Source organism: Vicia villosa, linkage group LG2 (assembly GCF_029867415.1).
Source record: "Vicia villosa cultivar HV-30 ecotype Madison, WI linkage group LG2, Vvil1.0, whole genome shotgun sequence".
NCBI lineage: Eukaryota > Viridiplantae > Streptophyta > Magnoliopsida > Fabales > Fabaceae > Vicia > Vicia villosa.
The window spans coordinates 131,643,943-131,656,675 of NC_081181.1; the positions used below are offsets into that span (position 1 = coordinate 131,643,943).

At 35.7% G+C, this 12,733-nt stretch overlaps 1 protein-coding gene and 1 long non-coding RNA gene across 10 annotated transcripts; one reads left to right on the forward strand and one right to left on the reverse strand.

The window, feature by feature from the left end:
* The first annotated feature begins 3,623 nt into the window (after positions 1–3,623).
* On the forward strand, positions 3,624–4,889 carry LOC131650035 (uncharacterized). Its single transcript, XM_058919776.1, has 2 exons — positions 3,624–4,016; positions 4,182–4,889. The coding sequence occupies exons 1-2, from the start codon at positions 3,624–3,626 to the stop codon at positions 4,887–4,889; spliced, it is 1,101 nt and encodes a 366-aa protein (XP_058775759.1).
* A 1,088-nt stretch (positions 4,890–5,977) lies between these two features.
* LOC131652138 (uncharacterized) lies at positions 5,978–10,022 on the reverse strand. Of its 9 annotated transcripts, none has more exons than XR_009298598.1 (8): positions 9,816–10,021; positions 9,551–9,721; positions 8,696–8,761; positions 8,396–8,497; positions 8,186–8,236; positions 6,978–8,103; positions 6,556–6,760; positions 5,978–6,401 (listed from the first exon to the last, which is right to left on the reverse strand). It is a non-coding gene; the product is annotated as an uncharacterized LOC131652138 (long non-coding RNA). The 9 variants fall into 9 exon arrangements; XR_009298603.1 differs by having other exon boundaries at positions 8,186–8,229; positions 8,337–8,497; XR_009298599.1 differs by having other exon boundaries at positions 8,337–8,497.
* Between the last annotated feature and the right edge of the window lie 2,711 nt (positions 10,023–12,733).

A 12,733-nucleotide genomic window follows, 5' to 3' on the forward strand; every position in this document is an offset into this window, starting at 1 on the left:
ATTGGGTCAATATATTTATAAAACAAAATATATAAAATTGTTATTTTCATTTATTTATTCTTTTATTTATTTATACAATCGGGTCAATATCTTTTATTTCATTTACTTAGAAACCTAAAGTTTAAAAATAAATATTTATTTTTTTTATTTAATTGTTATTTTCATTTTTAAAACACAATATATAACCGTCTCATTTTTAAAAATAAACATTTATTCTTTTATTTTTATTTATTTTTAGTCAGACAATCATTCGTTGACTGTCAGACATGGTTCACACATAGTTAACCATCGTCTATGCATATCTAACATAGTTCACACATAGTTAACCATCATCTATTGACTATCTTCGATGTTTCACACATAGTTGACCATCATCAATGCATCTCTGATATAGTTCACCATCATCAACTGACTATTTTCCATGGATCACAATAGTCGACCATCATCAGTTGACTCCCTATCATGGTTCACACATAGTCGAACATCATCAATGCATCCCTAACATGGTTCACACATAGTTGACCATCATCAATTGACTCTCAGACATGGTTCACACATAATTGACCATCATCAATGCATCTCTGACATGGTTCACCATCATCTACTGACTATTTTTCATGGCTGACCATCATTAATGCATTTCTAACATGGTTCAGACATAGTTGACCATCGTCAATGCATCTCTGACATGGTTCACTATCATCTACTAACTATTTTACATGGTTCGCAACACTTGGCCACCATCATATACTGACTATTTTCCATGGTTCACACATGGTTGACCATCATGTATGCATCTCTAACATAGTTGACCATCTTATGTTGACTATCTTCCATTAATCACGCATAGTAGACCATCGTCTATGAATCTATGACATAGTTCACACATAGTTTACCATCTTCTGTTGACCGTCTTACATGGTGCACACATGTTTGACAATCATTTATGAATCTCTGACATGGTTCACACATGGTTGACCATCATGTATGCATCTCTAACATAGTTGACCATCTTATGTTGACTATCTTCCATTAATCACGTATAGTAGACCATCATCTATGAATCTATGACATAGTTCACGCATAGTTTACCATCTTCTGTTGATCGTCTTACATGGTGCACACATGTTTGACAATCATTTATGAATCTCTGACATGGTTCACACATGATTGACCATCATGTACGCATCTCTAACATAGTTGACCATCTTATGTTGACTATCTTCCATTAATCACGCATAGTAGACCATCATCTATGAATCTATGACATAGTTCACACATAGTTTACCATCTTCTGTTGACCGTCTTACATGGTGCACACATGTTTGACAATCATTTATGAATCTCTGACATGGTTCACACATAGTGGATCATCATTTTTTGACTCCCTGACATGGTTCACACATGGTCGACCATCATCAATTGACTCCCTGACATGGTTCACACATATTTGACCATCATCGGTTGACTCCCTGACATGGTTCACACATAGTTTACAATCTCCTATCCATCTGTAACATAGTTAACACATAGTCGACCATCTCCTATCCATCTATAACATGGCTCACACATAGTAGGACATCATCAGTTGACTCCCTGACATGGTTCACACATAGTCGAACAACATCAGTGCATCTCTGACATGGTTCACACATAGTCAAACATAATCCGTTGACTCCCTGCCATGGCTCACACATGGTCGACCATCATCAATTGACTCCTTGACATGATTCACATATAGTTGACCATCATTAGTTGACTCTCTGACATGGTTCACACATAGTTGACCATCTCCTATCCATCAGTAACATAGTTCACACATAGTTGACCATCATCAGTTGACTCCCTGACATGGTTCACACATAGTCGAACAACATCAGTGCATCTCTGACATGGTTCACACATAGTCAAACATAATTCGTTGACTCCCTGACATGGCTCACACATAGTTGAACATCATCGGTTGACTCCCTAACATGGTTCACACATAGTTGAACATCATCGGTTGACTCCCTAACATGGTTCACACATAGTTGACCATCATCAATGTATCCCTGACATGGTTCACACATAGTGGGACATCAGCAGTTGAGTGTTTGACATGGTTCACACAAAGTCGGTCATCTTTAGTGCATCCCTTATATGGTTCACACGTAGTCGGACATCATTAGTTGATTGTCAACTATGTGTGAACCATGTCAGACATAGTTGACCATCATCAGTTGACTCCCTGACATGGTTCACACATAGTTGATTATCTTCTATCCATCTGTAACCTGGTTCAGACATAGTCGAACATCATCAGTGCATCCCTGACATGGTTCACATATAGTCGAACATCGTCAGTTGACTCCTTGACATGGTTCACACATAGTTGACCATCTCCTATCCATCTGTAACATGGTTCACACATAGTCGAACCTCATCAGTGCATCCCTGACATGGTTCACACATAGTCGAACATCATCAGTTGACTCATTGACATGGTTCACACATAGAAGACCATCTCTTATCCATCTGTAACATGGTTCACATATAGTCGACCATCTACTGTCCATCTATAACATGGTTCACACATAGTCGAACATCATCATTTGACTCCCTAACATGCTTCACACATTAGTCGAACATCATATGTTGACTCCTTGAGATGAGTCACACATGGTCGACCATCATCAATTGACTCCATGACATGATTCACACATAGTTGACCAACATCAGTTGACTCCCTGACAGGGTTCACACATAGTTGACCATCTTCTATCCATATGTAACATGGTTCAGGCATATTCGAACATCATCAGTGCATCCCTGACATGGTTCACACAGTCGATCATCATTTGTTGACTCCTTAATTGACCATCATAGTTCACACATAGTTGAAATCAAAAGTGCTTCGAATATCCATTGATTAATCAAATATGAGTTTTCAAACAACTATATGTGTTGAAATCAAAAGTTCAAGTCAAAGCGACCCATGTCGTTGACTCTGATCCACTAAAATATGATTCAGAGTACATCCACTAACATGGCTCACACATAGTTAACCATCATCTATTTACTATCTTCCATGGTTCATACAGAGTTGACCATCATCTATGCATCTATGACATAGTTCACACACAATTGACCATCTTCTATACACTATCTTTCATGGTTCAAACATAGTTGACCTTCATTTATGCATCTATGACATGGTTCCCACATAGTTGACCAACATCTGATGACTATTTTCCATGGTTCACTCATAGTTGACAATCATAGTTCACACATAGTTGACCATCTTCTATTGACTATCTTTCAGAGTTCACACATAGTTGATCATCATTTATGCACATTTGGCATGGTTCCCACATAATTGACAAACATCTTATGACTATCTTCCATGATTCACTCATAGTTGACCATCATAGTTCACACATAGTTAAAATCAGAAGTGCTTCAAATATCCATTGATCAATCAAATATGAGTTTTCAAACAACTATATGTGTTGAAATCAAAAGTTCAAGTCAAAGCGACAAGAATTAGGGTTTTTGGACATGTTTATGATTAAAGCATAAAAACAAGTCTTTAAAAACCAAATAAACAATGGCGGATTAGTGATGGTAGAAACATAAGAATTATGAATGAACCATGGCTTAGAGGGACTAGAGAAGGTTGTTTGATGGGTCCTCAAACTCAAGGTGTGTATACTTTAACTATTAATGATCTATTGCTACCTAATGTCAAACAATGGAATATGGGAGTTTTACGTGATTTGTTTGATTACTCAGTGGTTCGTGATATTCTACAAGTTCCGTTGTCAGAAGAAGTGGTTGAAGACCGTATGATCTGGAAGGATGATGTAAGTGGTAATTATAGTGTCCGATCGGGATATAGAAGTTGGAGAAAGCATCACGAAAGTGTGGGCTTGGTTGAGGAAGGAGTAAACTGGAGTGATCTCTGGAATATAATAGCTCCGTCTCGAGTGAAACATATTATTTGGAGGATTTGTAGTGGTTGTCTCCCATCTAAGGTACGTCTTATTCAACATCATGTTCCATGTAGCCCCACCTACCAGCTTTGTGGACATGATTATGAGGACGACTGGCATGTGTTTGTTGGTTGTTCGGAAACTTTCTCTTGTTGGCAGTCGGCTGGTCTTACTAATGTCATATCTACTCGTCTCCATTCTTTCTAGGATATCCGGTCCCTTATATTCGATATTTGCATGAAGGAGGATAGGCTTACCGCAGGAAGAGTGGCGGTTTTGTTGGAAGGGCTATGGAAGAATAGGAATGACTTCGTGTGGCATAATGAAAAGGAATATGCTTCCAAACTTGGTTGGTTAGCATTCCATAAGTGGCAAGATTGGTTTATGGCCCAAAATATTCTGGCGCCGCGGTTAGATAATGGAGAAGTGGTTTCATGGTACCCGCCTCCTATTGGTAGCTTCAAATGTAATGTGGATGCCGCTTTCAATAAGCGTGTAGGGACTACGAATCGAGGATGGTGTATGCGTAACGATCACGGTAACTTTGTTGGCGCGGGTACGGCTTGGGATAATAGTAACTTTTCGGTGTTGGAAGCTGAGGCCTCAGCTCTTAAGGAAGCAATTCATTCTGTTATTATGTTTCATAATGCTCCGACAATTTTTGAAAGTGATTCTCAACAGGTGGTCCAAGCCCTTACATCTAATAAGCCGGGTAGCTCTGAGTTTTCCTCTATTATTAATTCTATTAAGCTGTTGCTATTAGATTTCCCCTACTTTGAGGTTAAGTTTATCAAGCGTCAAGCGAATATGGTTGCCCATACCTTAGCTAAGGCGACCAATTCTTGGTCTCGACGCTGTATGTTTGATGTAATTCCTCCTTGTATTACTCTTTATTTGATTAATGAAAGCAGTTAAATTTGTTTTTGTCAAAAAAAAAAAACCAAATAAACAAAGCCAAAAAGTGAGAGATGTTTACAAGGAGTATGGCATCCCATGAGAAGAGCCTTGATCAATCCAAAAATATTTAATCAAGAGTTTTGAAAAGAAAACCAAAAGAAAAGGTTTTTAAAGTCATTAAAAATGACTTGTTTTCAATTAAATGAAAAATGATCAAATAATAAATATTTTTGAGATTTTTTGACATAATCATAAAATAGATATAATAAATGACAATGACAAGTGTGCAAAAAATCATCTCAAAATGAGAAGTTTTGATTGATTAAAAAAATTGTTGAAGTTTGCTAAAAAACCAAAGAAAAGAAAACAAATGATAAAAAATTAAGATTTTGTCACAATCAAGGCTTGAAATGGAGACCTTGAGAAAACATTTCTTAAAGAAAACCACCAGGCCACACACCTGTGGTGACAACAATATGAATGGAATATATTATATTAAAAGATTCTTTCAGAAATCACACAAAACCAAAATAATAACATAGAAAGTAAAAAATGGAAACCCAATGGATCGAACTCACGTCCTTTTGAGTGAAAGCCTTAACACGGTTATGCTTGCCACTAGGGTGGCTATTACATCCATTCAAAAAAATGCTTCAATAATATATATAATAAACTTAAAGTTTTTAAAGAGAAAAAGATGTAAAAGAAAGTAAATCAAGATAGAAATAGAGAGAAAGATAGAGAAAGGTAGAAAAATAAAAGTTAAACGATCCAATTCACGGAAAAGTTATAGGAACTCTAACTAAAATGTGGATGAAATAAAAGAGATAGATGTGTTGATTACCTACATTTATTAATAACTAAAATACTATCTCATACTCTTTTTGTTTTTCTTACCATAAACTTTAGGAACAATTTTTTTTAACAAGTTTAGAGTCTTATGAATCCGAAGTTTATAGTACCTATGTTAACTATGTGTTTTTTTCCAAAATTAGGAAAATGTACCAATCGTAAGGTGGGTACATTTAACAATGCTCTTTTCTATTTATCCTGCACTTGAAATTATAATTTGGCTTTTCAAAAGTTTTCTACACAAAAAAAAAGTGTTCCTAAAATTTACACATAGTTGCTTGCATATCAGACGTGCATCAAAGAGTATTTTGACACAATAATAACAAACAAAATAACCCGTGGAATCAACCTGATACAACAAGCTTGGCTTTTCATTCACTACTTCAAAAAAAAAGGAAAAGCCAATGCAGTCCAACCAAACCTACCATTTCTAAAATCTGACAGGATACGGTATGCTGCTTGAAATCTTGGCTTTTCGGTTTGCTCCTGGAAATCTCCAGCATAATTTTCAATTCTAGCTTCAGGGTGTTGCTTCTAAAAGCAAACATTTGACATCACCTAGGAGGCCTCTCCAATGCAGTCCAACCAAACCTACCATTTCTAAAATCTGACAGGATACGGTATGCTGCTTGATGAACATCTCCATTGAACAAATGAAGCGCAAGCTTCTCTACGAATCTACAATAAAGTAAATACAAGATATCGAATTGAAAAGAAGTTACTTATAAATTATAAAAGAATTTTCTTTAGAAAAGAAATCAATGGCATACATTTTACCACATTCACTACCTACGTGAAACTAGTATCGTTTACAAAGAAATCAATGGCATACATTTTAATGAAGACACTTCTCTTGAATGTTCAATATCGTACACTTCGCCGCCAACAGGAGGACGACGCCGGCACTATGAGCATCATATTTCTAACAGAATCGTGTGACATCCAATAATGTTCATACGGGTAGAGGTATCGTCGTGAGTTATAGGATCTCCAAGTAGATGGAACAATACCTTTACACCAACAAAGAAATATTGAACCTGAAGAGTGAAAGCCACTAAACATCATTAGAACAAATCAACACAGTGATTTGAAGGATTGTTGAAACTGTAAGCAAGTTTATTTCATGAAGCCAATACAAATATTAACTTATATTAATAACTTCAAAGCGTTAAATTCTTCATTTCATAATCATTGATTTCATTTAAGTATATATCTCGACAAAATTAAACAGAAATATTACCGATCTCTACTTACCAATTTAATTTACGGTGGAACCTCGAGATCGTACGGTGGACAGGTTCCTGCAACTGACGCTGTAAACCTACACCCACAAATTATTCAAATACACCTAAGAAAAAAATATGTAAAGATAAGTGATAGGTTCTTAAGTAGCTCGTAGATTACCGGTTCGAAACAAACATCACAAAATTACATCAAATCAAATGGTAGCAGAATTGAGATATCTACAAGCATTGGAATCAGATCCTGGCAACACTTATTTTCTGTCAAAGTATGCTAGTTTCCTTTGGAATACTGGTGGACAACAAGACAATTCTACTAGCTTTCCTATAGAAGAATTAGATAACTTACAAATATGATATTCTTCATATTCTCGATCGATTTATGGTTGATCTGCTATAAAGCTGTCTAAAATTTGAGTGGGTGAATAAACACATCATTGTGCAATTATATTTTCTAAATGATCTCACAAGAGATCAAATCACTATGTGTATAAAAAGATTCAATATCATACAGCTCTATTGATTAACATGAATGACTAACATGAATGCGGTAACTCAACTAGCTACTGAACACTAATTGACAACAGTGGAATTTTTCTAAAAATGTAAAGAAAATAACAATCTACTAATCACCAAAACCAGACATTATATATTTGGATTTCAATAGAAAAAGCACAGAAAGGATAAAAGCAGAACACAAGCCCAAAGACCTTGTTAAGGGGAAAATTTCAAACATTATCTTGTGTGTTAAGTAAAGTCAATTTGTATTGTTGTTGTAAGGTGTAAAAGAATACATTGCATGCAAGAAGACCATAGAGATGCATGTGTGATCAACAAGCCTAATTAGTATCCCTATAGTAAAAACCTACTTAACAAGAACTGAAATCAATAAACATCATCAATTAATAAAATTTTCTATGAAATTCCACCTAGACAGAGTAAATCAGCTACTGGAGGATCACAAAAATTTTAGATCCTCAACCATGTACTTTGTCATTCATGTAAATTCTTGAATGACATTATAAGTTTATATCAGTTTTAACAGGAAATATGTCTAACCTCCGCTCCCTTAACTATTCAGAAAAAAGAGGAGAAAGCTCCATCAAATCACCAGGGCTGCTATTGAACTCCATTAAGTACTGTAGAAATTAATCAACCATAAGGTAAATTTTCCAACATGAATGATGGGTATAAACCACAAATGAATTGGCTGATTTTTACTTTTATCAGCTCAATAGTTTGACTGGCAGTTTCTCGCTGAGCATCTGCACTCTGACAAAAAAACAGAATTGCAAATGAAATTATATTTCAAACAAAAAGGATAATTTAACCAACCAATAAAACATTAGAATACAAGTAAACGTGAGATCACATTTCTTCTATCAAAATATAGTGGAAGCACTGGAAGGGTGGAAGAACACAGCTCCCTACTTGGAGATGATCTCCTATCTTTGCAGCTGTCTGACCAACACTTGAAATACGTGAATCCAACCTTGCAAAGCTTTCAAACAACCCATCAACACCTTTCTCTAGCTGAAAAAGAACAAAGATATATATACTCAAAAGATCATTTCAATTCAAATAGAAACTTGAACGAGAGTCCAGATTGTTCGCCGAACATAAACAAAAGACTCCCAATGAGTATCCAACAACTAGGATCAAACAGCATGTATTCAAGAAATCAAGGTATATCCTTCATTAAGATACAAAGGAAAAAGATTTTTGGTGAACCTCTCAATTTTGGCTTCATCCTCAGCCGAGAATTCCATCTTAACGATCAGGAAGCTGGAAGTCACGCTGCAAGGAGCCAGTTTATCCAATTATCAGTAAAAATAATTAACAACTGAACCATGTGAATGCAAGCAAGTAAAGCCAAACAGGGTAAACCTGTAGAGTTGCACACTGGAATTTTATACTCAACGCATCAGATACAATAAGAGGAATGATGTAACGTTTCATTGCTGATTGCAGAGGATAACTGTTTGTTTAAATTCTGCAAACCTAAGTTGCTTTAGCGTGCTATTATAGTAGTGTTGAAACTGTTATTTGGCAATACTTAACAGTATTGGTTTGTTCTGCAATGCTATTCGGCTATTTGCCAATATTGGGTTGGTGTCTCAATTTTATTATGCTAATGTTGTTTGTGTTTTTGAATGGAAGATTGATGGGAGACTACACAATCTTAAGAAAGATGTTTCTGTTTAAGACTCTAAGCATAGGAGGACACTAGCTGAGGTTTGTTTCTGAACTAGTTGGTCTGTGTTATTCTATTGAAATTCACAAGTGTTTTCGGTTCTGGATATTATGAAATAGAAAAGGAAAGGTTATTGTTATTTTGTTACCCTCATGATGGGAATGAAAATGGAATGTGAGAAAGAAATATCAATTTGATATGGATTTAACCTTTGTTTAGCATAGTTGGAAAAGTATTGAAGTCAGAGCACAAAGTGAATCAGGTGAAACCAAGATTATAGGATTCTATAGACTTTTGAAGCACTCAAAAACACATCCAACACTAAATGTAAGCAATTAAACACACAACCAACACTAAATGTAAAAAGGAATTTAGGGTTTCAATAGATTAACCTCTTGAATTTCTTTGAAGATTTTCGTTTTGAGTTTTCTGGTTTAGGGTTCCAATTTCGCGTTTGCGCTTCCCGGTTGAGAGTGGTGTTTCCATTTGCTTCATCGATTTCAAATGTTTTTTTATTTCTTTACCCAACTTAGTTCTAAACAGAGTAGAACACAGTAAGAATCCTACATGAATTGAAACAACGAAAGCAATATTCAATCATACAAGAAACCCTAAATATACCTGAAAAGTGGGAAGGGGTGGTGCTCTCAAACGTACCTCTCTTCTTGCCATGTCAATTTGGAGGGTTGTCGGCGTGTTCGAAGGAACCGTCTTAAGCCTGAACAGCAAGTGTGTAGGCAAAGAATATGAAGATGAATATGAATGTTGTATTGATGTCAAAAAATTGTGGACGAACACTTTTGTTAAAAAATGGGGATGAAAACAAAATTAGGGTTTCAGGTACCTGATAGTGAATATGAATATCTATTGAGAAAGATTAAATTAAAGTTTTTTTAATTAATTGTTTTAAATTTAATTTATTTTCATTTTAAATATTACATTTTAAAAACAATATTAATATGTTAGGGACTAAGTTGCAATATACAAACTATAAAATTACCACAGTAAGTGACAATAAGGGTCATTTAATGCTTCAGTCCTATGTGGCACTATTAGGGCTTAGGGCTTAATTCTGATTGGTCAGGCAGTGACTTCACCACTGAAGTCAAATTGGCAACTGCACCATAGAATTTCTCTAAATCAAAATCAAGGGGTTCAAAGGTATTTCAGTCTCTCACCTAGAACCAACATTGAAGGAATATTCAAATTAGGAGGTATCAGACAATACATTCAAAACAAATTAATGAACATAATAGATCGGAACTAGACAAGAGAACAACGACTTTGATGACAATTAAATAGTTTTTATAAATCTTAAGTAAGGAGTAGGAGATGACTACTGTGTTTGTGAGCGTGTGAGATATATAGCACATCAAATTATATATTATACAACAGAGGCAACATAGCAATCTTCAAAAAATTATTCTTGCATAATTTGATGGAATTTTGAATGTCAATACTTCATGCACGAATCTTTGGGATCAAATCAAGCCACAATTGTCCCGTTAAAATAACTTATTTGGTAGTTGTGTAGGAACATTAGTTTCAGGGGCGCGAGTTTGAATCCTTGACATTCCATTTATTCAACTTTAAAATGTGAATTCAAGCCACTAGGCTACATGACAAAAAAACCTCTAGCCACAACAATGGTGAGCAATTTATTACATGAAGAATGAATGGAATGTTTTTATTGCAATTGGCGGTAATAGAATATAAAAGTGAAAAGTAAAGTACAAAATACAATAGAAAAACTAGGCTTTATATATGTATCAGTATTGGGCCTAGACATCAGTGGCCCAGTAACCTAAAGCTTAAGTAGATATAGAAAATATTATGCATCTAATACCCCCCATAAGCTTGGGGGTAAATGTTGTGAAGTCTAAGCTTAGTAATGTTGGAGAGAAAGGGTGTAGCAACCAATGGTTTGGTAAAGACATCTGCAAGTTGTTGGGAGGAGGTTATAGGTAGGAGATGGAACAGTTGTTGTTTTAATTTTTTGCGAACTAGATGACAATCCAAGTCGATATGTTTCGTACGTTCATGGAAGGAGGAATTACTAGCAATATGTCAGGCTGAAGCGTTGTCATAGTAGGGTAAGGCTGGTTGTTTGTATGGGATGAGCATTTCGTTGAGTATGTTGGTAAGCCATTGAATCTCGCATACAGTAGAGGCCATGGAGCGATATTGAGCCTCTATGGAGCTGCGGGAGACGGTGGGTTGCTTTTTGGATTTCCATGAGATTAAAGAATCTCCAAGATATATGCAGAAGTCGGTGATGGATTTTCGAGTTTTAATGCAGGTGACCAAATCTGAATCTGAAAATTAAAAGCCTTGAGTTGGAGAGATGATTTGCTGGGAAATAAGATTCCTTGTCCAGGGAAAACTTTGAGGTAGCGAAGAACACGCAGGGCTGCATTGTAATGAATGTTAGTGGGGCAGCTCATGTGTTGGCTAAGTTGTTGTACATAATAAGCAATATCCGGCCGTGTATTGAGAAGGTAGATGAGTTGACCAATTAAACTGTGAAATTTGGTTTTGTCTTGTAGTGGAGTGCCATCAGTTGTTTGCAGGCGGGTGTCTCGGGCCATAGGAGTTATTGTAGGCTTGCAGCCAAGTAAACTTGTCATGGCAAGCAGATCCAGTGTATATTTGCGTTGACAGATGTTAATGTCGGAACTGGTGCGAGCTATCTTCAGGCTCAGAAAATACTTTAGTGTGCCAAGGTCCTTGATGTGAAAATGATTATGCATCATGGCTTTTGTATGTTGAATGAAGGACAGGTTGTTACCTGCAAGAAGAATGTCATCAACATAGATTAATAGAAAATTGAGTTGCCCTTGAGAATTGTGAATAAATAGAGAATGGTCAGAGGAAAATTGTGTGAATTTGTGTGTTATAAGAACTTTTGAAAGTTTCTCAAACCATTGTCTACTAGACTGTTTAAGTCCATAGATGGATTTAAGTAATTTGCATACTTGGTTTGGAGAAGAGGCTTCCATACCCTTAGGAAGAGTCATGTAAACTTCTTCTCCCATATCTCCATGCAAAAAAACATTGTGCGCATCAATTGGTGAATATGAAAATTTAATGAGGATGAAATAGCAAGTAGTAGTCTTACATTGGTTAGCTTAGCAACGGGAGAAAAAGTGTCAAAGAAGTCAATACCTTGGATTTGTTTGAAGCCTTGAGCAACTAACCTAGCTTTATATCTTTTATGGTGCCATCAGCATGAAAATTTGTTTTGTAAATCCATTTGCAGCCAATGGCTGTCTTACCTGGAGGTAATGATGTAATGATCCATGTATGATTGTTTGATAAGGCCTGAATTTCTGTTTCCATAGCCTTTACTCAATGTGGTTGGGTGCTAGCTTCTTTGTATGAAGTAAGATCACAGGTTGTAGTAATGGCAGCAATAAAACAATGATGTGTAGAGGAAAAATTATTATAGGAGACAAATTTAGATATGTCATACAATGAATTATTAAATGCAGAGCAAAGAAAATATTTTAAATATGCATGGGAAGATTTTGATATTTCTATTGGTTTACAAACTTATTGAGTTAGCTTTGATATTG

What these genes read in the sequence shown, in the direction of transcription:
- LOC131650035 (XM_058919776.1), top strand. Translation starts at nt 3,624, where the DNA reads ATGAATGAACCATGGCTTAGAGGGACTAGAGAAGGTTGTTTGATGGGT. An exon ending in GTGGTTGTCTCCCATCTAAG is followed by an intron (nt 4,017 to 4,181) that starts GTACGTCTTATT and finishes CATTCTTTCTAG; the next exon opens with GATATCCGGTCCCTTATATT.